Below are 27622 nucleotides of genomic sequence, written 5' to 3' on the forward strand. Positions count from 1 at the left end.
CTTTACCAAGTAAAGTATATTACACACAATCATGGTCACTACCCTTCCCATTAGTCTTTGTGTAACGCATCAAGTCAAGTCATTCGTACAAAAATAGCGACTACAATACAAAAAGCAGACATAATAAAAATGTAATTGTTTCATATTAAGACAATAAATCTTTTTAAATAGCAATAATTAATCACACAGCAGAGCAGAAATTGTACATATTTCTTTTTCAAATCAGAATAAGGAATACCTTCCAAGAAAATAATGCGTGAACTCGTGTTTTCTACGATGTGACGTCAACTGCCCAGGGAAAATATCTGACAATTTATTTGTATACTCGTATATCTTATCTGCAAATTATGCGGTCTTCGTGATTAGTCAGCTTCAGGGATTTAACGAGCTCTTGTTAAAGTAAGGATTATGGTGATAAGTTCTTTTTATACAAATCTATTTTGCTTCAGCAATTTATTGCTGTTGACAGAAAGTAAAAAAAAAATGCAAATGTTTTGTGTTACATTGAAGATCTTTCATAAGTGAAATGTCTAATCGAGTGACAATGCTTTGCGACGCCATCTTCTTTTGTGACGTCACAGCAATTGTTTCCCCGATTGGGAACAGGAATAATGTATTATCAAGAGAAACACATGATTTTCTAGATATAATATTTGAACGCTATGTTAGAAAAATGTCCCCAAACTGTTGATGGTATATTATAATGTTGATCTTATTATTGTTAGTTAGTTTTCAAATTGTTGAAGACACTTAACAAAACCCGTGTCTGTATACTATTTGAAAATAACCAATTCGAGTTAGATAAACATGATAACCAATCATCACTCATTGGGAAACCTCAGTGTATACACCTCTTTAAATAATGTAAACACTTTTTGTTTAATTTTCAGCAAGTTTGGTAATTTGCAAAGTGGTTAAAGTTTATTAACGACTTTTAATGTTGTGATACGTTTGCTAATTAACGTGATTCTGTTAAAACGTTTGAACATACAGCTTTAGCGGTATCTAAATTACGCATTATAACTAGTTGTAACTAGATGCTATTGGATTTCATGTATAACGGAAACAGTTTGGGAGATGAGTTGATGCATCCTCGATAAAAATGTGGCATGTAAAAGAATGATTAATCTTATTTGTTTCATCTACATAATTCTCAAATATATTATTGTTGTACCGGGGAGTTAGATATCAGATTTATTTTGCATAAAGTACTGACTGTGGTAGATGATGTCTGGTGACCAATAAAAGTTTTCGTTCTGATAGTAGCGATATGTGAGAAACGCTTCCCCTGGCTGAGCACCTGACTCCTCGGGCGGTTGGTCGCGAGCTATTTATGATTTTTCATTTGTAAAGGTTTCTCACCAGTTCCTGTTTTCTTTGCGTGGCGTCTTGTTACTGGTACAATGTACCTAGACGAACTTGGTTTGTCTTTTGATTGCCTTTGTCGAAAACTATGGATACTTTTATTGTAATATATGTTTTCGTAAATGAATACTGTCATATTCGTTTCTAATAGTTAATTGACGTATACGAAACTTTCAATTTAGGAAGACAGTGTGCATATTATATTGATCGCATATAAACAGGCATCATATACTTTAGTTAGGAAACTACAGCTTAGTTGCATGTCAGTTATAGCAAAAAGAATGAGGAGATACATAAAATCGTCTGCGAAATTACCGTTCTTAGATCGATAACTGCTTTCCTATGATCATACGTTTCCATCTGTCGTTTAATTTTTGTCTGCGATATAAACCGTAATCTATCGCTTCCAAATTTAACGATCAATTTGGTTTCAACTTCTTTAAAGTATGGATACAAAGACATATCTTTATTAAGTATGCTTTGCTGTGTTTTTTTCTGCATCTAAGGTCGTTATATAACAGTCAAAAGCAATACCACAACAATGACATCTGAAATATTGGGATTGGGTTTCGTTTTATTTTTGAAGAAAGTATAATATTACGTTCACATAATAAATCATCCCATCATAGCAAAAATGGGAAAATCAATAAGTTACGTAAAATTGTTTAAACAAATTGTATTTCTTCAGGTTCCCAAATTTATTTACGTTCATTGTGATATTAATATTATTATAACTTCCGTTTTGACATGCTACCACATTTTGACCATACCATCAAATGTATCGTCACTCAAAAACCACAAACCTCAATCTTTTTTTATTTTATTTATGCACTGTATTGCGTTATGTGTTATGTTGTGCGTACGTAAATAAAATTGAAATTTTACTCCAGCTTTCGTGGTCTTAAAACAACACGCGTTACAATTAAATGAAACGATTCCTATATGAATACAACCTTTTTCTATGTCTACTTTACTGGTATTTCAGAGTTTAATCCTTCATTATACTCTTTTGTGCTTATTGACCGCTAATATTGCTTCTTTGGGAGTATGTGTAACCAGATTTTAAACGATAATAAAAAGATACACTTTAAGGAACCGGTTCAGTTCGCTTTGTGCTTTATTTAGTACCATTATGCTTTTATAGATAAGCTTAGACGTATTCAATTAGGTGGATTCAAAATCATCATCTCCTGTCCGAACGCACCGTCGTCACAGCTTAATCATCATTTCTAGTCGATGCAGCTAATGCTGATGTTATACCAATTTTACTTGAATGTAACCAGAAACGTGTGACCTCTCTCGACAAAGCTTTATCGTCCAATACCAGTCCCACGCACTTATTTGTTTACATTTGCAAAATAGGGAACTTTTTGTACATACTTAAACAAACATTTGTTATTCACTATCCATATAATGCACAACTGCTATATATATATATTAACCACAGCAAAGGGTTCTATACATTCGCGAAAGAAGTGGCGTTTGCGCTTTTACCACAGATGGGCATAAGTGTCTAAGGTAAGCAATCCATACTGTTTTCGCAGACATATAGTTGATATATATGTAAAAGAAAACGTTCAAAACACTGTTATTAGCTATCGATAAAAATAAGCCCACGTCTGGGGAAAACAAGCAAACAGTGTTAAGACTTGACATATGTATTTTTCCTTTCTTTGAGACAACAACGCTTCAATAACCTTGAACATGTTTCGTTCATAAATCGTTTGTTAAACGTCTGTTTTTGCGTCAGTGTATCCAAGGAGGCACAAGGTTAGGTGTCGAGTCTAAGAGAACAAATATCTAGTAGATCAATAACGGGTTAGGAATATCCCTACAGTAGTACTTTGTACATAGATATAGCTAAGCTGTTTCCAATCGATAACTGTCCTCTTGAAGAATGTATCCTGTGTATATATATGTACAAAGTACTACTGTAGGGATATTCCTAACCCGTTATAGATTTACTAGATATTTGTACTCTTAGACTCGACACCTAACCTTGTGCCTCCTTAGATACACTGACGCAAAAACTTCTCACAAATATTTGAATTATTTCAGGCGTATTTTTTTCAATTGTTTAGCTGTGCTGCTTGTCACTTAAATCCCGAGGACGATTATGATGTTGAATCCCTCTGCTGGTGTTCCGAACTCACATATATCGTACTCTTCGTCTATGTATTATTCTGTTAAATAATAGAATAGTGCTCAAATTAGGATTGGCTGTCATTGAAATTGAGCTTCGGTAAAAGGTATGTCCATTCCCCAAAGACGTAACAATTTGTTGAACAAAAACCTTGCCATGGTCTAAATGCTGTGTAACTTTGTTGTGCCTACAACAGTAATATAATTAAAACCCAACTTGTTGATTATCTTGTTCGTTTTAAAATGAGATGTTTACAACATGTGTAGGAACAACCTGCTATCTTATACTTCCTTTGAAATTACGTTGCCGTATATTATTATTATAGATATCATAACGTATTTACGGTAATTGCCACCATCCAATACATAGGCGTCGCAATGGTCAATATTTGTAACCAGCATATAGTTCAAGTAACATTGGCAGGGTCAACAGTGACATCAGTTATCAAATGTATTACAATTAGAATATCGCAAGTAGCCTATTATCTGGGCCATATCAGCACCATTAAAAGCATATTCACCAAGGATGACCGTCACGACTCGGTTTCTTGAAGAATTTTGAACATTTCCCAGTGTTCTTTCGATGATAGAATAAAGATGACTTCATCATTGACTCGAACCTGCCCATACATGTATCCCCCTAAAAGGGGCCGACCAGTCGTCCCTGAAAAAAACACCAGGTCCTGTTAACAAAGAAAGCAGTTCAATAAAGCCGTCGATAGATAACTGGCAATGTGGTTAATATTTCGCCAAATTGACCCACTGGAGAAAATATCAAGTGAAATAGAAAAAGATAGAAGTACGACATCTGTCCAACGTGTTTTATTCTTAAGAAACTGGTGGTCAAATGACTGCAATGGCCATACTGTTATATTGCCTTATTTAGAATATATGTAATTAAATATGCCACGTAAGCGTAGTATATGAAGTTATGAATGATTGATAACAGAGTAATACTTGTTCAATACTTTTCCCTGTGTCTCTTTTAGAAATTTATAATTAGGATGTTTCGATGAGTGTTCAGTTCTCATGAAAAACACACTTGTGCTGCACGTATAGCAGATATATATCACTGTTTCCTTCAGTGTATACATAACTGCCATCCAGAAAATAAAGTGACCATGGACGGAAAAGAAATGCGGGCGTCGACTACTAAGAAAATTCAGGGAATTAATTGTTACAAATAAATCGATCTGATCACAGTCATTAAAGAATGGATTACTTATATGATTAAAATGCTGCCAAAGGATTTTCAGGAAAAAAAATGTATTAAAATCAGGTGCTTAAAAGTTGCAAGAACAGAAGGAAACGATCGTATCTTTCCATGACGAACTTTTCCATTTCACTCATATTATAAAAGATTTCTAAACGTTTGCCGTTGATAATACACATTCCTCAAATATGGCAGAATAATTGAAGCTTTTTGGCATACGAGTAAAGATTAAATTATATAACCTAATTTTAATATTTGGGTCACCCCGGCATCTAATTGTCTGAAAAATCAAACTCGTAAGTTGCGTGCTAATGGCCGGCTGCTAATGCCGCCTGTTGCGACGCATCATTGGTTATGTCGATGATGGATTTCGGGACTCTGTAGCAGTTTTCAGTAACAATTAAACCTTGCTTTGGCATCCCGGTTGGGAGCTTAATCATGCATGTTTTTTTTCACATAAATCAATATTTGTTAATTGTTTTTTTATTGGACAATTTTAAAATTGCATTAATGTTAAGTTAAACAGAATTCCACGCAATCTATTTTCTACACAATAGATTGGAATAATTTGGTTCACTTTGAAATAACCAACGGCAAGGAATCACACACACGGTACTCTTAGCAAGAATATTCGCGACGGAATGCTCTTTAAACTGTCATTTGAGTGAATTGTAATAAAAACATTAATTGCAATATACAATCTTTGCAAACTTCTTTATATCTAGAGATAAAGAGATAAATAAACTCGAGTGAGAATTAATAAGCATTAACAGATAAAACTGATGTCTCATTGCAAGTTAGTTTTTAAGTTGTGATTCGCCAACAAAAGGATTTACAGAAGGTGCTGTGACTTCCTGTGTCAAGGCTGGGAATTGTTGCGCGAGGAAGTTAACGATATCCTTGCGTGAGAGATGACATCCAGTGAGACAGACATACGAGGATGTGACATGTTAATTAGTGAAGGAGATGACGTGTAATTTTTCCGGATCCTTATTTGTCCGTTCCTGTCCCTCCCAAGGGTGACGTCTGTTGGGGTAATTGCTCTTTGATTGTGTTTACTGTAGCTACCGAGCTATGACTACACATAAACTGTGTGTACTCTTACTGTGGAAGTAGGCTGTGTTGTAGGGAACCATATCCACGTTCTGTAAGGTTATGTCAATTGGGTTTGACAGGTACACGATTATCATTCTGCTGATATTTTTTATCGAATAATCTGAGCTAAATGCAATCATTACGCGATGTACGCCAAGATCGACATTCTTAGTAATCAATAACATTCACAAGGGGAGATAATTCCTCTTAAACGTCCATCTTGTTTCCTTGGTGACCTAATCTCACAATCTTTTTTTATTGATTCTGGGATCAGATTTTGTCCTTGTGAATCAACGATATGATGTATGGATTTCCTAAACGAGTGAAGTGGGTTATCATGTTTATGTGACTCGAGTTAATTAATTTTCAAATTGTATAAAGACACGAGGTTTACCGTGTAGTCTCTCATAAGAAGATTCGATCGATCTAGTGTAAAAATTTTCTTGCAAAATCAATAGTTTATACCATCATAAGAAATTTCAAAGTATTCCTGCTAAGTAGGTTAATCACCAAAAAAATAATTCAGATATAATTACTGGCAGTGAAGTGATTGTGTGGATCAAAAATTGTTAAAGTAAATAGCAAGATAGAAGTATAACCCACTTTCTGAAACACTGCTTTACAGGAACTGTAAATGTAACTGACATTACTTTACACGTACCGCAGATGTAACTGACACTGCTTTACAGGAACCGTAAATTTAGCAGGCACTGTTTTTCATGAACCGTAAATGTAACTGACCCTACTTTACATGAACCGTAAATGTAACCGACACTGCTTTACAGGAACCGTAAATGTAACCGACCCTACTTTACAGGAACCGTAAATGTAACTGACACTGATTTACAGGAACCGTAAATGTAACTGACCCTACTTTACATGAACCGTAAATGTAACCGACCCTACTTTACAGGAACCGTAAATGTAACTGACCCTACTTTACAGGAACCGTAAATGTAACTGACCCTACTTTACATGAACCGTAAATGTAACCGACCCTACTTTACAGGAACCGTAAATGTAACTGACCCTACTTTACAGGAACCGTAAATGTAACCGACACTGATTTTCACAAATCTTAAATATAACCGACACTGCTTTACATGAACCGTAAAATGTAACCGACACTGCTTTACATGAACCGAACCGACACTGCTTTACATGAACCGCATATGTAACCGACATTGCTTTACACGTACCGCAAATGTAATCGACACTGGATTACACGAACCGTAAATATAACTGACATTGCTTTATAAATATCATATAAATATATGCCACTCCTCTACTAGTACACACATGACATTGCTTTAAAAACGTTGCAGCGTAGCTGACCTTAACCATGAGAAATGTAAACTGAAAAAAAAAATCATATGATAAGGAGATTGTAAATAAGTTCTCACTGACAATTCATCTGATTCATCTCTTTGTAATGTGGTATTATACTGTAAGTCACATATTACAGCCAAATAGTTTACAGGAGCCACTTGCACGTTTAAAAATACAAATATGGAAGAATCATAAAATTCTGTATTTGTCATCAAAATTGTTAACGAGCAGTAGAACTTCCGCTTATAACCGGATGTAAGATTTATGAGTAATTAATAGAGGCTGTTGTACATGAAATAGGATTGTTTTGAATACTGTAATACATATTAATTATTTACTTTACCGCCTCTGAGCTTTTTCTTAATAATATTGTCAAGTAAATAAGGTAAACATGTATCACTTTGTCAATACTCTGGAATGAAATCGTAACCCAAAGGCGACCTAAAACGAAAACAACAGGAAATGAGGAGACATAAAACAAAACCAAAAATATTCAAGGCAATTAATAATATTATTGGAGGTGAGGCTAGCGATACATAGCTTACATCCTAAATCAAATGTGACACCTTTCAACAAAACGAATCCGGAAAAATCCGTCGGCTACCAAATATCTACAACATAGTACGATGCCAGGCAGTGCAATTCCACATTTAGAAAACAACAAAATATCAATTGTATATTTGTATGTCACTCCACCCAGGACGTTTCGCCAATCGAAAGGTTGCAGGTAGGACCGAGTGACATGAAAACCATACAATTTCGTTACATCGTTGTACAGGTAAAAAACACAAATCGCTCATTCAGTCATAGCTTGACAAAGGGACCAGTCGATCTTGAAACGTTGCGACACGTTTAATACGTACATTGTTGGTGTAGAAAGTAAAGCTTTGATATGTCTATAGTCTTTTTCAATCAGGAAAACATTTTGTCAGTGTATCTGTCAACGTTAGACATATATGGCGGCAAATATATGGAAACAGATAAGTCCGGACTTGAGTGACGCTATTGTCTTACCAATGAAAACGTATACATGTGTCAACTCAACAGTAGTTTATTTCAGTGGTACACAAGGTAACATAAGTGAATCATAAAAAGAAGTTTATTCTTATGGAAACAAAGATGATATATTTTTTTTATCAAAACTAATATAAGAACACGATGGACAATAATATAAACAATTTGAAGTATGCAGTGCTACTAGCATCAACTGTTACTACGATTAGCACGTAAACATACGGGGTATTGGTCGTAAAATGTTATTTATAACGACTATGTGGCATACGGACCCCATTTTGAACTGACATTGTACTCACAAAGGCGTGGCTGTATCCTTGAAATCGACTTGCATTCAAACCGAAATGTGTCAATCAACTAAACCCACTCCCTATAATTCCCAGTCATAACACCAGGTTCGCACGGGCATTATTTATAAACCTGTCAGGGGATTTACTTTATAGTAGTACTCTGTATCTATATTCTACAGATACATAGATTTCAAGGCGATTTCATGTTCATATTTACAAGAGTAAAACGCCACAAACGATGTAATTATTTCAAATACATTGTTATCAGATGGCAACACAAAAAGATGTTCAACCTTAATGATAAGAAATGTGCTGGTGGAAAAAAAGTAAACAACAACAGCATTTCAGATCCGCAGTCGACACAAGTAAAGTTAATTAAGGAATCAAAGAGACACCTATTTAAACAAAAACAACGAAACATCATAAGCATAACGAATAAAACGCAAGGGTATTCCGAAAGGACAAATATTGTATAAGTAAATGTGTATCTAATGATGATAATAAACATTCATGAATATCTTAATCTACATAACAGCTAGAATTATTTCGGCTTAGAACGAATAAGGAAGTCGGGAGATGTGTAAGGATAACGTTTCTTTTCAGTGTTTGTGCATATAGCCACGTACAATAACCACACACAGTGTGAATGAAATGGCACGCGCTCAGGGCGATAACTCCTTCCTAATTTGAAAACTCCTTTCCAGGCAAGTTTCAGGTTCGGCTCTTATTAAATCCATTGTTTTGAAATTGGCCATGTTGTTTCCTTTTGTAATGGAGGTGTTACACACAACTTAGTTAACTTTAGGTATTTGATGTAGGGAATATTCGGCCATATTGCCAGTCAGAAAAGACCCGTTTTCACATAAGAAAAAGGAATATTGATTTTTGCCAGTCCTGGTAACACGATATTCCAAACATAATTAGAAATTATTAGCAGTGAGGTATAGCAAGCCAAGTCAAAATCAAAACTGCATCTCAGACAAACGTTTTACAACTAAAATAAATTGGCGTCCGGGCTCTATTACGTTCCCGGTACGTTTTGTAGAGTGATGCAATAAGTAGTGCTCCGAGATTCCTTTAACAATGTGTTATCAAACAAACAGTCAGTGTCACACTGTTTAGGAGGCGCAAACTTAAAGTTATAATACTAAGAATTGTAGTCTGTTTGGTATTTATTGATGGTAATTATTTTTTTTTAACTTTTTGTTTAAATGTATTCCTGTAAAATGAAAACAAAATATTACATTAGCCGATAATCTGATCAATACCAGAGTTATTGTGATTTGTTTATGGTTTAATGTAGGTACATTATTCACACAATATCTTGCATTCCACACCAATAAAAGTGTTTAGGAGGGCAAATATGTTATAATAACCATACCACTTTATTAAAATAGAAAAAATCAAAATTCAAATGTGTTCCTAATAACCCAGTAAAAAAACAATTACATATATTTGACAAAACACTCACTGCTTGTAACGATATCATAGCATTTACAATTATCGGAAATGTTATTAATGCCATGGATTTATCATTGTTTATGAATCAACAACGCTGGCTGCTGTAAGAGACTTGGTATGATATCAATGAATATTTGAAAAGAGAAGCGTTTTCTCATAACACCCCAGTTACTCAGTAAGGAGAGTCAATATTGACATTTCAATTGACACGTTTCGAGTAGAGATGCGTTACACAAGGGACAGTGGTAGACCTGTTTGTTGTGACGTAGTTACTACTTATTTATAATGAAAACACTCCAAATATAGAGTCATGCTTTGTATAAGGTCTGGTGGTAAGGGTACTCAATGATCTGACGGGAACACTGGGAGTAGATAGAGTTTACAAGTGTAAGTGATATTTGATATATTTAGTCAATAGGTACTTTGGCTCGTGGTTTCGCAATACTTCTGTAAAGAATTTAATATAGCACAGTTTGTTTGATGTCATTCTTGTCACATATGCAGTGTTTATTCAAATGTATTTCCCTGCGTACTCACATGTTTGAGGTTGGTGAATTTTATCATGCACATTGATTTTCTAACTATCGAAAATGTACATGAATTAAAAGTGATTATTAAATAAAAGTTTGCTATGGGGCCAACTTATATAAACAGTAGTGAGGTTGGGTACAGCGTAATAAGTTGTTGGTGTAAATGTACTCGATCATGTGATACTCACCGTACATCATCCTCGATATCCCGGGGTTACGCTCACTTAAGCTCTCTACACCCTTTGAATATGGTCAAAGCAAAATTGAAGGCTCAGAGTGCGCCACCTTGTTGATGAGACAAGAAGACTAGTTCGATCCTTTGATGTACATCAAAAGAATCTCGCGGTCGTGTAAAAGGTAAAAATTGACTGACTTTGAAGTAGGGTGTCGCTCCTTTGTAATCTTCAAAGGACATGTATCAGCCTAGCGATTGGTCAGGCTTTTTTTACCTGAGACCAATCAAATAGCTGTCTTTATGCCTTCGATTTTGCTATGACATATTCCAGGGTTGTAGAGAGCGTAAGTGTGCGTACACCCTGGCTATCGGGGATGACCGTACACATGCCTTTATGATATGCATTGGGTAGCCGCTTGTTTATGTTAAAAAATTGCATATCCGAAACAGATCACTTAAGGCGATACGCATCCTTCAATGAATTCGCATTAAAAGGTTCCTATATGCAAATCTGAAGAAACAACTATGAAAACTATCCACTGTTGACACTTTATTATCAATATATCAAAGTTACTTCATGAAAGTGTATCAAGTATTAACAACCAGCGCAATCGCGCGTTTAGTAATAAATAAACACTTATAGGATTTTGATTTGGTCGATACATGGTTTTCATATCGACTACGTTACCAGTCAATATTTCCCTTTTGTCCTGTACCAATCGAAATAAAAATGCTATAATTGTTATTGTATTTTAATAATTAATAATAATTCGAGGTTCTTATATACCGCTTTATCACAATCTAGTTCGTAGGTCAAAGCGGTTCACAAATTATTATCCGTGGTTATAGGGCCTTTGCAACTAGCCAACATATTTCTCAACTCCCTTGGGAGTATACAGCTGGAGCTGCCATTTCGGCGCTCACAGCTAGCATTCAACAATTCTAGCACTGCCCAACCACATAATAATTTACAGCTGAGTAGACTGGACCAAGCGGAGTAAAGAATCTTGCTCAAAGATACAACACAGTGCCGTGCCGTTGCTCGAACCCGCAACCCTTAGGTCACGAGCCCGGCGTCCTACCGCTAGACTATCGTGCCTCCTTTTAATTGATATTTCCATCATCAAATATAATAAATGAAAACAATATATATATATAATACTGACTGTGTTTTGCAATAAAATAAAAGGTAAACAATATATCAATTAAAACTAAAGCATTATATCGATCAGATCTGATCCTAGTCAATCTATTTATAACCGTGGAACTCGACTAAGATCTATTTATAACAATGTTCTCAACTGTTATTTATGTATAACTTTGTTGTTGGTCATTTCATTGGTCATCAGCTGGCCAATGGAAACCAACAAAACAATAATAACAATAATAAACTTTATAAACATGCAATGCAAATGCAATGCAATTACTAGATAAGGTAATACCACTTTGAGGTGATCTTCGTTTCATTCCCCAGATTTGTTCCTAGCGGTGCTATAAAGATAAACATTTTACCGTAAATATCATGTGTTCCGTTTCACAGGTATATATATATGTAGGATAATAATTATTCAATAATTTTGCATCTACAATTTTGCTTCAAATTTCATTAAAACCTTAATATGATCTCAGTAAAATAATGTAAATGGAACTTGATTGTAAACCGAAACGAAAAACAACGAACATTAACATTTTAGTCTCATATAACAGGAAAATGGAAAAGTGAATCATTTTCAACATAATGTGTTGTTTTTCTTCTGAGCATTGAACTGTGATGATGTGGCATTTACAGTCTAATTGAAAACATGGCTTTGCAGACAAACGTCATAACGCGCGCTAGCTGTGTCCTTTATATAGCCTTTAAATGCGATATCAACACTGTTTTTATACTTATATTTACCATTTTCAGATAATTTTGTTTTCCCAGATATAAATTTATGCTATTTGAAATTTTGCATTCGAATATCATCATGCATGTTTGTTAAATGTTCAACGCAATAAGTATGACGTCATAATAATGATGACATCAACACATGGGTAACGGCATTTAAAATTTATTTGAATGCCATATTCATTCGGTAGGATTATATAGTGGCACCGCCATGCAGTGGTAAATAACATTATATAAAATATAATGAACAGTTATTGTTTAATTTCATAAAACGATGCAATTATCAAGACAATGCTTGATAGTACAAAATAAACCAGTCCACCCCACTCACGTTACAGTCAACACAAGTATATTGACAATACGCAATAGACGAGAAGTTTCTGACATTGCGAGATATTATCAACCTGCTATTGCTTTATGTCAATATTTAAAAACAAATTATCACAGATACTGTTAAAATATTCTAAAAATACTGTTGAAAATAAGCACATAAAACAATAATTTAACCTATGATTTGGCTTGGCTATGAAAACATACAACATGTAGTAATTGAAGTCAATATTCAAGTGTAAATGTCAGACTAAACAATAATAGGAATAATAACAGTTCTTAAACAATGCACTAGATTTTACAACGATTTTTTTTAAAGTTTCGAACTAAACCATTAACAAGCCAATAAACTAATACTCTTTGAAAAAATTCGTAATTCTCTAAAATGATCTCTTTGTAGGTGTTGTACAGAACACGATAATGTTGGTGACGCAATACTTCCTAAAATAATCTCACCGTGAGTGTTGATATGCAGCCTTGCAGAAACACAATGGGTGCTTAGTATATCTTATTTTATATCGCTCTAGAAAGTATAACCTGTATGCATCCTTATACGATGTCTTTATCAAACCCATCTTCCTCACGACTCGTCAGATAAACTGGTTAGGAATTGTTACAAAATGTTGTTTACTTGGTTACACCCTGGACGTGATTTCTTTTAATTATGACGTCACGTAACAATAATTTGCGACGTCATCTTACGATTTGATGTCATGACTGATGACAATCGTTTACACTATCGGAAACACAAAGTGTGCATCAAAGGGAAAACGTGTAGTTTTCAAGAAACAGAAACAGGAAGAAACAGGTCCCCATATACACGACGCTGGTCCTATGCTGGTTAAATTTCAAAATGTATAAAAAAAAACACGAGTTAGCCTCTAACCTCGTGTCTTTGTATGATTTGAAATTTAACTAACACGATCTAAATTAACAGGATAATCAATCATCACTTGTATGGGAAGCTCTATACATAACAAAAAAACAATGATAAATTATATTTCGAACAAATCAATCAAGTTCGTTGAAATAATAATAACAATAAAAATAATATACAACATCTGATATAGCGCCCTATCTAGCTAGAATAAGCCACTCTAAAAGATTTTACGGTACATAGATATACAATTTATACAATTAATAAATTAGCATATACATTAATCAATACAATTTTAGGGAATTTGCAGGAGCTGACATATCAGGCGCTAACTACTAGTCCTATGCCACCTGGCTAATATCTTCCTATGTGTGTATGCCTGCGTGTGTGTTGGAAATGTTTTGGATTTTTGTTTGTAGTTCGACCTTGCTTCCAATAGTATCATTTAAAGTTCCACCTTACTTGAATGCTATAGCATAGAAATCGCCACATCCACCCCAGACCAATTTATACTCCACCAGGGTTGTTGGAGTTGTGTTGGAAGGAGAAACAAATTATCTGAATATTTCATGAGTACGGCGACTTCGGGGATCAAACCCCGGCCATCTGAGTGGCAAGCCGGAGTGTTAACTACTCGTCAACTCCGCCCATAATTTAATGTTCTACAATAACTAGTCGTAGACCATGATGTAAATAGTCGTATTACAAACGTCATACATAGACCTGTAAAGAGTTTGCCTCATATATGTACATACAATATGTCCGTGTCATATTTGTAATTCATTAAGCACTTGAACACATGATTGGTTAATAAAACGAGAAAGGAACACGTAGACACGAGATAAGACAAACCGGTAGCAATTTCTTAAACTACTATAAACAAATGATGTAGAATCGATGAAGTAATATTTGTTTAAATTTTATTTTCATTTTTTGTTTTATTCTTTTTACTCTCCTTTTTATATTTGTATTTTGCTTAATGTTTTGTTTGCTTTTTTATTTCGCTTCATTCTTGTTTTTGTTGTTGTTGGTACACATGTATAATAATAATAATAATTGGAGGTTCTTATATACCGCTTTATCACAACCTAGCTCGTAGGTCGTCTCAAAGCGGTTCACAAATTATTATCCGTGGTTATAGGGCCTTTCCAACTAGCCAGTACATTTATCAACTCCGTGGGGAGCATACAGCCGGAGCTGCCATTTCGGCGCTAACAGCTAGCATTCAACAATTCTAGCACTGCCCAACCACATACTCATTTACAGCTGAGTAGATTGGAACAAGCGGAGTAAAGTATCTTGCTCAAGGATACAACACAGTGCCGTGTTGTGACTCGAACCCGCAACCCTTCGGTTACGCGCCCGGCGTCCTACCACTGGACTACCGTGCATCCTGACATATACATAGTATATAATTTGCAGAGAATTGCTGAAAAGTATTTAATCTTTCTAAAAATGAAAATTTAAAGTTTTGAATATTTTTAGTAAATAAGTGGTAATTAAAAAATAATTGAGTAGATGAGCATCTTTAAGTATGACTTTATCATGTAATCCGTATAAGTCAGCGTTATCGTGAAGGTAATTGAAAAAAACTCACATAAACAAGTCCATGTGACCAATGTTTAACAAATTGTTAGCTTGATGACTGACATTTAGGCCAAGCTAACAAGTTTTATAATGGGTGAACTCTTCACAACTTGTTTCATATTTAACGTTTAAGAAACAGTGACATATACTCGATGCAAGCTTGCCTGATCTTAAGGAGTCATCCAGGTATAAGACCATTACAAACTAAACTATCATACTTGCCTGTGTGCGAGGATGAAAAATCAACTATTGATTACAGAGCTAATTGCAGGTATGAATAAAACATATCAAGACGAATGAATATATCACAAGAAGAAAGGCTTACTGAATTTCCTCAGTGTTAGACAAAACCTACAGGCAGTACACAATAAACATTCAATTTATTAAATCCGTTTTCCATGCCACAACAAAACAATGTTTACATCTATATGGGGTAATGTTAAAAAAAATTGGCACACAGAATATATATTTGTACATAAAAATAAATACTCATCTCTCAAAAGATACGTTAAAATTATTCAATAACACGTGGAACTTAAAATTGACAGGCAATCGAAGTAGCATGACTCCTTAAATCATATGTTTAAAAACTTAACATGATGATTTGTAATATGAAATATACAATTTTCTTTCTTCTATGGTTAAAGTAAGAAGATCGTCGCTCTTTAAACTTTGTTCAATAATCAATAAACATCATGGTAAAAAATAGGCAACACGAATTATATTGCAGTGAGCAATCCAGAGTTCCCTTTTTTGTGCATTTTAGCTGCTTTTAGCATTAAAACTCTGCTAAAATCTATAGCTATAAGATAAACAAAGGCGACAAAACAGCAAGGAAAAGTTTCTGTCTTTAATTGTGTACTCTTTGAAAATTGGATGTTAGATGACTAATTCAAAAAAATTGAAAGCTGTCGTATGGTTCTTCAAACAACAGTATTTCCTAAAATAGATGTGTAAATAATCTTCAGATACATGTAGCTGATTTCTTCCCCTGAAAATAGGTTGATGTGGTTATTTTATTAAAAACAATGTATTGAACATTTAAAATGCTGCACAGTTCGTGAATATATATGATAATGGCCTTTCGTACCTTTACCGACAGGGTTTAGACTAGTATAAACAGGTCATTAGTTCCTCTCAGAAATGTCCTACTAGGGAAATTTGCTCTTTCTGAATCCGGAAAATGTGATTCAATACTGCTTTATAACCATTACATTTAACAATAACAGAAAAAGAAAAGCCATAAACACATGTGATATTTAGAATGTATACCCAAAATTTTCATATTTAGATATAATGGTAAGTTATATTTATCCGCTTTTTTCCGTTTCCGTAACATCGAAAATATCAGAGAACAGCTACGTGTGTCCCTTTCAACCGTTTTGATATCAACAACATGTTAAAATAACCATTATGCAGAAACTAGAGTCTGCCCTACCAGATTATTAATATCACATTATGTTTTCTTGGTTCTGATAGAAAAGATTAATCACATCTACAGGCGGTAGGATTTTCTACGAGATCTCAACAAAATCTGCACTTTCGAGCCCTTTCGTTGCTAAATATCTCCGTCATCAATTCACAATTAATGCACCTCAATTTTGCTAATTTTTTCACGTTGTATCCTTCTAACCCATTTTGTACAGTAAAAGCCAACATAAATTCCACACGAACTCCTGCATTGTGAGTACCGACAAGTTGATGTTCTGTGCGACTTGGATGGAAGAAAACATGTACTGGTACGTCAGTGTTTGCTTCTATGTCGAGGTCGATGTAACCCTTTTGTCGAAGTTTGTTTGGATATCTTATTGTTCCTTTAACCAACTGTAGCCTCTCGACCGCTGTGTCATCGTCAACGATGTCCAATGATTCCATCCGCTGAAAATTCTTTCCTGGTTGAAGGCGCCTGATGCCGTATTCTGTTGCAAGCCATTCCTTTGGCGTTCTAGAATTTGGGATCTTCTTATTTAGATATTTGAATTTCTCAGTGCTCTTCAAAATCATTGCTTCTTCGAGATATTGTATTGCATTCTGATTGATTCCGTAAACACTGAGGAGAATGAAAAGGTAAAACGTGGAATATGGACTATGCAGAAGTGTGTTCCAGTGACGAACCTGTGTTAAAACATATTCTACAGAGTATATTTTCTGCTGTTTCGGATGCCTGATGGCGTAGATCCAATCCAGAAATTCAAAATCAAAGCTCATACGAGATGATGTATGTCTTGTCCCTCTGCCGTACTCATTCAGATTCCGTTCCAACAGGTAAACAACGTGACTGACATCTGATTCGTCAGATATATCATCAACAGTGCCAAGATGATTATCCTTTCCATACTTGATTTTGATAGCCGCCAGTACCTCTCGTCTTGTTTCTATAGTATCAGGCACTTTGATATGTTCTATATCTGTAGCAGGCACCATTCCTTTGAATATCTCATTGTATTGTTGAACTTTTGCGTAAAATGCTGCATCGGCATCAGCAGCGTCAACCACGTTATGACACTGGACGAATAGTTGTTGTATCTTGGGCAAACTTTCCTTAACAAATGACCAGATATCAGCATTTTTTGATTTATCAAGAAGCTCTTGGATTGTGGTAAATCTGTAATGCGTTTTCAGGAAACTGCATATTTGCAACCGAATGGATATCTCCCCCATACGTCCAAATGACTCCTGATAACCAGCGTAACTGTATCTGGTGGAATCTTCGAACGCACGACATCCTATTGCAGCGTCTTTGGTCAACTTTCTTATTTCCTCTTGAAACTGCATTTCTGATCTCAGACTTTTGCATTCTTTAATGCGCTGATTGATTTTTGCTAGATAAAATATACCATACATGTGATGTATAAAGCTGAGCACAGTATCGTCTTGTTCATGTTCGTCATAAGACTCAGACGTCGACTGAACCTCTGTCGCCTCTTCATTATGACATAAACCGAAGGCTTTCTGAAAGAACCCCTCTATTTTCTCTTTTTCATGCAGCCGCAAAAGTGCAAATGCCCTTCCCAGATGAGCCCAGAAACTTGGGTTTTCTGGAAAAGAATTTGCGATAGCCTCGAACACTTCTAAACGTTCAGTAAACGGCTGTTTGGAAGGTATACTTTCTATAAGTCGTGAAAATCGAGCAGGGTGGTTGCGAATGGGGTTGTCAGCTTCATTCATCAAGTTCTCGCGTTGTATGAAGGTCTGAAGAATTATTTCAAATACAGCTCGTGATTTTACTCCTATATCAACCTGTCTTGATTTCAAATCATAAATGAACTGTAGCGCAAAGGGTTGAAGTTTCAGTTTTGCTTCATCGCTTAAATCTTGACCTTTTGTGTTGACTTGTTCCCTTGAAAGAATTTGTTCCAGTATTTCCTTAGCGATCAAAAAATGACAGATGCGAATGCTGTTTTGTCTGCAGTCTTCCATAACAACGAATTCCCGGACATTTTGAGGAAGTTGACGAAAACTGACCTTTTTATCTGGCAAATTTTCAAGCATTTTAGAGAAAAATTGAATGGACATTGCTGCATGACCAAAAAAGTGCACGAGGGAAAGATATCCCAGAACCTTTTGAAAAATCTCCAATTCCTTGTTCTGTTGATTCAGTCGAAGATACCCTGCCACGAAGGCAGCGACTCCCGTATATTCACCGAGATATGTCACTAATCCAAACTCTATCAGGTGGTGCTTCTTTCCTGCAACAACCTCATCTAAAAGTGTCTGGATTTGGTCTTTCTTCTTGTTATTGTCACAAAACCGGCAAAATTTAGGGCAAATGCGCTTTGCTTCATTCGGAGACAACGTGCCAGGTAGCAAAAATTGAGTACGATCAAAATGTCTTGTGTCCATATGATCAGAAACTCTCTTAAGGAGAAGAAAGATAACAGTGATGATCTTTAGATGTCGCCTTAATTGGTCAAACAGTTTGTCGTCAGGCCCGTCCAACATAACTACAACAGGCCGATTTTTTTTCCGGTAAATTATTTCAATGTTCTCTGCTATGTCTTTAACATCTGACGAAGTATCTGATCGTATTTGTAAACACGGCGTAGATTCGTGTAATTCCCAAAGAACCTTTTGTCCAAGGGTGGTTCCTCCTGCCCCCGGTGCATGATACAGCTTGATTGTTCCGGATTGAAATTCGTCTACGAAATCAGTTTTTATTCTTTTTAGAATAGTAACGAGAAGATCTCTCGCATCGTAAAAGTGATCTGGACCATAGTCGTAGTATGCCTGCCAACTTAACGTCCCACCCTTAAAGAACAACCGCTCCTGTTCTTCCGGTTTATTGAGATCAGCCCAGTCCGTCCTGTATGGGTTGTCGCAATACAAAACATGCATGTCCTCTTTGAAAATTGCTGCTTCAGACTCACTAATATCAGTAAACGATGTACCATCATCTGTCGGGAGTGTATATTGCAACTGCTTTCCGATTTGTCCTCTACCTAGGTTTGTCGCCAAGTCATGTAGTACGTGCTCATGTTTTTCATGAAGAAAGTAATCGGGATCGATCTGATCAATTATAATTTCGTGTTTACCAGGCGGATTACCAATGACAGCTACCTGTGGTAGAGGCCTTATTTGACAATTGATACACGATATGACTTTTTCAAATTGGAAGCCCGTTACGGTGTCTTCAGGCCAAAACAAAACTACAGTTAATGGCAAGACTGTATCCAAATGATTTGCTATACCTTTGATATGTTCTGTTAAATGCTGTTGTACCTTAACATACCATTGTTTGCAGTTACGATGAGGTGTTGTACTCTCTGGGTCGTGTGTTGAACCTGAAACAAAGCACCACTCAGTCCCGCATGCTGTGATGTTCGGTTGATCTTTCCATGTACATGTCATCAAATTTCGATGTTTTCTGAAAGTTTCTTCAACTCGGTGATACAAACCATTTGCATGGCTTTCTGAGTCGAAGTCAAAAACGCAGAGCCAAGGAATGTTTGCTAAGGCATTTTCATGCTTTGTATGATCTATTTTTGGAATCATCAGGATATATTCGTTTTCCTGAAAATATCCAACTTTACGAAAGAAGTCGTCGAATGCTGAGCATTTGTTTGGCTCAAATGGAAGATCTTTAATTTCACGCTTTGGTCTAACGAAAGTCGATTTTAGGGGAATGACATTTTCTTTACGTTTTGGCATTGATGTTTTATTTTGAGACACACTATCTATTTTATCTGGAAGATATTTAGAAGATTCTGGTGTATGCTCTGTTGTTGGGATCTTACCCTTAACCTTTGTGGCACTAACTCCCTCTTTCTTAATACCATGATTCATATGTACAAACCATTGATCTTTAGTTTGTATTAAGTGCAACGAAGAGTTTGATCGCCTCAAAAAATCAATCATTGAAATACCCTTTATCTCTTTGAATGGCTTGCCTTTTCTTTGTTTGAAGCAGGTTTCCAAACTTTGCAATTTCATCTGACGTTTTCCGTGAAAGTTATCACCGGTGAAGTCCAGTATGTCTTTTAGTATGCTCAAACATTCATCTTCTTCAGGACAACCTATCGAAAATATGTTTATTACAAATGGATTTAAAAAAGTACATTATTGTAAAATATTTTTATATGGTATAGGAAAATCAGTAGAAGTGTTGGTTACATGTTGCCATTACAATACCAGATAATTCAGTAAACTATAATAATAATGGGAAGGTGTCTTTTTCTGCTGAAGTTGATTTTTTGTTGTTGTTGACAAAGCAGAAATTACAGACGGAAGTAATCTATATGAAAAAGTGGGAAAAAAATGTTGGTAAAAATTATCCGATGGAAGTAATAGTAAACAATGTCAGCATTATGCATTTGATCACTTATTCAAAGCATCGTTAATTTTGTACCCGCCACATATATTTAAAACCGAATTTTGTTGCGATCCGTCAAACAATTTCGTAGGAATTGTCCTTCAAACAAGATATAAAATAACCAGCCCCCCCCCCCCCCCCCCCCCCCCCCGACTACTTTATCTATCATAATAATAATCATAATCATAATTGAATGTGTACTAATGTAAATCAATACTCTCTAACAATGGCTTGATTGAAATCCACCCAGCAGTTCGGAGAGAAATATCGTTTGCACCGTTTTTAACGGACGATGAATGCTGCATTATGGTATAAACTCACACATGTTCTATGGACCAGTTACAATGTAGGCTAGTCAGAAAATGTTAATCTATATAACCCTTAACTGTCATTCTTTTATTTCATATCATCAAGCTTCTGCTAATAGTACTCAACAAAACGTTTTAAATACCATCTAGTCTGCGACAGACGAACGTGACATCGCACCAATTAGGACTCATTGGTGATGCAGGAGGCCAAATAGTGGAAATCTAAGTTGTTATAAGCCACTGCTGGTACATTCGCACACTCTCAAACCTACAATTTAGTGTTATCATTTGCCGAAACATTTATTTGCCCGTTTTTGACACTTCTTTTTACATACAGGAGAAGAGTTTTTTACCATACACATGGATATATTCCGATGACACTGGAAAATAGCACTTAGACAAGGATATCATCATTCGAGTTGAGTTGAGATTTCCCCGTCATGCCTTCATATTGGTTAGGGGAGGATTTTATAAATCTCTGCCTAATATGTTATGGTTCCATAGCGTTCTAAAACTCCTACAACCAAATGTGTCAATCTCCTCAACATCTGTTATGTTTCCCGCACTGTAACACTTATATGTGTCATCAATTTATTGTATATTACAATATTTGTTCACTTCCAAGTCTCCATCTCTTCAGTGGATATAATCCTATACCTCTTCTTAACTTTTTATGTACCCTATTTTCCACACTAGTTATGCGTCAATACTACTTTCATTTATTCCTGTCCATGATTGTACTAGTTTCCGCGACTCAATAGTGTTCCTTTACTCCAAAAGCTATTCCCTACAGTCATATGTGTTATTCTCATTTAGGCCAAACTTACATACCTGCATTCGGATTACATATAGATCAGCGCTAGTTATGTTTTACCTAGTTATCCTCCAACAAAAACGCCTACATCTTGATTTGTCATTCCCCTAAGCTTACGTTTCCTCCCATATAGTTTCATCAAAAACCCCAACACATGGATGTTCCACACAAATTGTCTTCCCATCGTCCACCTTACAGCCCCAGCCATGCTTCTTTATATCAGTCAATCTCTTCACAAAATGTTCTACGCTTTGTTACATTATTTAGTGCCAGCGTGCTCATTACTAGCGATACACCCATCCTTGCAGCACAAGAAATATCCCCTATCCACTTAATAATGATAATAATATATAATATCTAATTTGTAAAATTACTCTAAAGCGCTTTACAACATATGGATAATAATAATGGTTATAATTGTGAAAACAAAAAACAAAGGCTTACAATCACTTTTATACATTTAAGCAAGCAATGTGCACATAATTAAACAAATAAAAGGGTGGTGTTTACATGACGTCTTTGCAAGGGTTCTAAAATGCAGACGTAAAGAGGTGAGTTTTCATGTCACTCTTGAACTTGGCCAGGGTATTTTACTTTCAAATAGCAGATGGTAAGCTATTCCACAACGTAGCCGAAACCCTCCCAAAGCATCTGTTTCCGTAGGTAACAATACGAGATTTTGGGACACACGACAAAGATTCTGACTCCTACCGCAGTGATCGTGACGGCTGATACAGGGTAACAAGCTCCTGTAGGTAATGAGGAGCTGTTCCACTCAGTGCCTTGTATGTGTACACCAGAATTTTGTACTTCGACCTGTATCGTACAGGTAACCAGTGCAACGAATAAAGCACAGGTGTGATGTGCTCTCTCTTTCGAGTACGAGTAACTAGCCGTGCTGCAGTATTATTGACCATCTGCGGACGACTAGTTAGTTTGTCAGATATACCACAGAGCAGGGCGTTACCATAATCCAACCGAGAGGTAACACGTGAATGCACCAAAATATTGCATGCATCTGCAGTTAAAAACTGCCGAATACAGCCGTTGTTCCTGATCTTGTAGTAACAGGATTTGGCAATAGCGTTCACTTGTTTCTCCATATTCAGTGAACTATCAAAGTATACCCTTAGGTTTTTAACAGCTGGAACAGTCTCAATAGTTCTGGCACCGACCTTGAGCTGGAGAGCCATTGCTTGCTGACACTTTGGAGAAAAGACGATTAGTTCCGTCTTTTCCTGATTAAGCTTAAGCATGTTGGCGTTCATCCAGATACTGATATATGTCAGACAAGCTTCCAGACTTTCTGAGACTGTATTCCAACTGTCCTGTGGTTTGATGACCATGTACATTTGTGTGTCATCGGCATAGCAATGATAGCGAAGGCTATGGCGACGACAAATCTCTCCAATCGGTTTGGAGTACATACAATATTTTCGTGGTCCTAATACCGACCATTGAGGAACCCCGAAATCTAGTACTTTGTCAAGTGAGGTGGAAGATCCGATGGCAACACACTGTCGTCGTTCACTCAGTTAAGACTTAACCGGCATAGTGCGGTATCAGTCACTCCATAAGAGTATTCCAGACGTTTATAAAGTATGCCATGGTCGTTGACGTCAAATGCAGCTGACAAGTCCAGCATGACAAGCACCGGTCTGCACATGTTATCCAATGCAGAAGCTATATCATTATGTACACGTAGGAGGGCCGTCTCAGTAGAGTGTCCCATGCGGTAGGCCTATTGCATGTTGTCATGGAGACTGTTCTCATGGAGATGAACCTCTAAACGCCGGGACACAACCTTCTCCAAGATCTTAGACAGCAAAGGCAGATTTGAAACTGGGCGGTAGTTTTTCAACTCCTCCTTGTCAATTCTTTAACAATGGTGTGGATCAAGCTCACAGGACTTCAATTGCAAGGTCATGATAATGTTGCGCAACTCGTCCTAGGCTGTTGGTGAGAGCTTTGCCAATGGTTTCCCATCAAATGCAATGTCAGCAGTCGTGACAGAGATGTCAATGTCAGCAGAGGTGTTCGCTGCGGCAATATTTTTTCCTGATTGAGCTGATTTTATTCAGAAAGTAATCACTGAACTTGCTTGCTAAGTCTTTTTCAGAATTACAGCTTGGTAGGATAATTTCACCTTTCTGCCCCATTAGGTTTTTGGTAAGTCTAAAAAGCTGTATATTATCCTTACCGCATTCTTCGATTCTTTCCGAATAAAAAGCCTTCTTTGACTGAAAGAGTAGTGAACCAACTAGCGGACATTGCTCCCTATAAATCTGTTGGTAAACGGTTAATTCGGTCCATCGCCACTGTCTCTCTGCTTTTCTACGGTTCTGTTTTTCTACGCGGAGATTTTCATTATATTACGGGGTATTTGGTCTCACAGTTATCACCTTAGTTTGCAGAGGTGCGTGTTTTCTATAAGGGCTTCTATACCAGATTTGTATACTTCAACAAGAGCATCAAGCTCGCCTTCAGTAGATTGAAGCGCGGAACAAGACCGAATATCATTGTTGAAACCTGGTATTGAAATTTCGCGGAATATCCGGAAGCTAACCTCTTTCCTCGCACAAGCTGGCTTACTACAATTCAGTGCTGTGTGGACGGCAAGATGATCACCGAATTGGTTCCCCTTTACATCACTTAGACATGGATCAATCACTGAAATAGCTCCATGAATGACTGAGTTATCTTCCCTCGTTATGACCACATCAATTGTGTGGCCATGGGTGTGTGTAGCTTCTGTCACATGCTGAATCAGACCCCTGGAATCTAGTAGACCATAGAACTGGCGAGCATCAACATTAGATAGATCGTCTAAGTGGCAATTTAGATCACCCGTGATTTCTTTTTATTGCCGTGATATTTTTGTCAGTAAATGGTTTGTTCCTGTTCCCCCTGTCAAATACACTTGGCTATAATAATATCTTCAGTCCAATCTATGTTTAAATGCTCATATAAAAGTCAAGATTTAGGGTATGTGCAATATAATATTTAAGACAAAATTTAAACTATAAAAATGGAATTAGTTAAATTGCTTTTGTCAAAGTATTTAGCATTGTTTGCTTATTAGAATTTAGAATGTCCATACCTGTTTTCAAAGGTTGTACAAAATTGTTCACGGTCACTGTGTTGTATGTCCCAATCATAACGATGCCCTCTGATTCTTCGGATACCATCTGCAATCCTACAAAGACGTTACATATGTGCTTATATTACTGGCTTTGCAGGAAACTTCATATTTCTACGCAATTTACGACAAGTATATAAATACAATTTTACAACGAACTCTTTTAACCGACAGAGCTTGAAAATTAACATTTTGCAGAGCATACTAATTTCTCAGTTCACATCATGGTATTTCACTCGTAATGACAATACTGATACCAAACTATGCAAAAATGTCCCTTGGCGGAGTGAATTTTTTTTATCAAAAGCATTGAAGCCATGTCGTTAAATTCGGCAAATCGCAATATTCTGCATATGTATGTAATTTTCAACGTTATTTCAGTGACAAATATATACATTGTGTTGCGTTACATTAAAACAATGTAATTGTATAATATTGTTAAAAGTATTGTAACGAACTACAGTTTTTTCTACATAGTCGGCCTTTCATGGTGAGCTTCTTGTCACTGAAGAGATAAATACGCACCGAATTATAAAGTTATAAAAAAGACTTTTAGAGATTACATGGGTTGTAAAAGTTGGGCTAAACGACCAATCTGCACGTGTTAACACTTAACTGGAAAATGCTCTACTTAGTATTGAATTGATAAAACCACAGGTGCAGAGATGCCCCGAATATCCCGACTGCTCTGTTTATATGGAAGATAGCTGGAACCCTTACTTACCTTTATCTTTCCGTTTTCTTTTCTCTTTTGCCTTTTTAGATCGTACAGGAAACTGGAGGTCTGAAGCATATTCAGCAGTTATAGAAAAAAAACACTACTTTTAACCCCAACCAGATCCCAAACTCAATTACACTGATTGACAACATAAATGAAAGCAATAAATCGTTTTTGAAACTGCCGATATCTTTGTACATCGATACATTTGAACTTCTGTCCACAATTACCAACACGAAGAAGGATATATATAGTTCGATAATCATTTCGATCTTATTTTTATTTATATTGACCATTTTGTTTTGTTTTGTTTCTTAACAACATATTGTGTAAACAAAATTATTAAATAGATAATCAAGCGATTAAATAAACATAATAAACACATCGGCCCAAGAAATTCTTTGTCAGAATCTAAAACACTCCATTTTTTCAGGAACGTACAGCTGTACAACAGCAGGAATTATATTACACGAAATGCAAACAAACAAAAATGAGGAACGTTCACAACGACAAAAATAGAAGACGAAATAATGTGATCAATTTACTCTATAAGTTGTCAACTGTCTCATCAATAGCTTGCAAGAGCCAACAGTCACAATATCTACTGCTTAGAGCGCATTGATCTGTTCAGCTATTTTCAAGCTGTGTTAGTATTATCGTATAAAGTAATTCAGCTTACGACATTACCTGTATCTTCTTGTGATGTTGCTGTAGGAACATCGATTTTCTTTACGTCTGCGAACAGATCCTCCAATATTTCCCCAGAATGAACATCGGGAACACCTGTGCAACATAAAAACAGATTCGAACGATAATCCAATGTTTATAATGCACAAGTATCCACCATTTACAAATATAATAAACGTGACACTTATTTACAATGTGTGTCCCTTATGTCATAGAAAATATTAAATATGACACTTATTTACAATATTTCTCCCTCATGTCATAGAAAATATTAAACATGACACTTATTTACAAAATGTATCCCCTATGTCATAGAAAATAAGATTGATTTGTGTTTTCCAATCATTGCGATGCCCTCGATGCCCTCTGATTCTTCAGATATCATCTGCGATCCTACGAAGCCGTAATATATGTATTTATAATTATAACAAGTTACTGGTTTTGTTCGAAATTTACTAAAAAACATATAAATACAATTTTACAACGAACTTTTTTAATTGAAAGAGCTTTGAAATAAACATTTTGCAGACCATGTCCTCAGTTCGCATCACGGTATTTACATGTACCTTCATGTTGACAATATTGATACAATACCGTGCACAACCTTCTCTCGATGGAGTGAAAAACTATATCAAAATCATTGAAACCGTGTCGTTAAATTCGGCAAATCGCAATATTCTGCATATGTATGTAATTTTCAACGTAATTTCAGTGGCAAATATGTACATTTTGTTGCGTTACATTGAAACACTGTAATTATATAATTTTAATTATAGAAGTATTGTAACGAACTACAGTCTTTTTCTACTTAGTCGGCCTTTCATGGTGACCTTCGTGTCACTGAGGAGATA

At 35.9% G+C, this 27622-nt stretch overlaps 1 protein-coding gene across 11 annotated transcripts in view; it reads right to left on the reverse strand.

Moving 5' to 3' along the window:
• Positions 1–3360: 3360 nt before the first annotated feature.
• Positions 3361–27622, reverse strand: part of LOC110461772 — a 38779-nt gene continuing 14517 nt past the window's right edge. For 6 of the 11 annotated variants that reach the window (XM_021515421.1, XM_021515420.1, XM_021515418.1 and 3 more), the window contains 3 exons: positions 26091–26150; positions 25328–25423; positions 15051–20809 (listed from right to left, as the gene is read on the reverse strand). In XM_021515421.1, the coding sequence (XP_021371096.1) occupies positions 16821–20809; positions 25328–25423; positions 26091–26150 (4145 nt within the window). In that variant the 3' untranslated portion in view covers positions 15051–16820. Of the gene's footprint in view, positions 4172–11753; positions 12106–15050; positions 20810–24328; positions 25135–25327; positions 25424–26090; positions 26151–27622 lie in introns of those variants that run through there. The other 5 variants (XM_021515424.1, XM_021515423.1, XM_021515422.1 and 2 more) reach the window with 5 other exon arrangements.

This window comes from Mizuhopecten yessoensis, unplaced genomic scaffold (genome assembly GCF_002113885.1).
Source record: "Mizuhopecten yessoensis strain PY_sf001 unplaced genomic scaffold, ASM211388v2 scaffold10661, whole genome shotgun sequence".
Taxonomy (NCBI): Eukaryota; Metazoa; Mollusca; class Bivalvia; order Pectinida; family Pectinidae; genus Mizuhopecten; species Mizuhopecten yessoensis.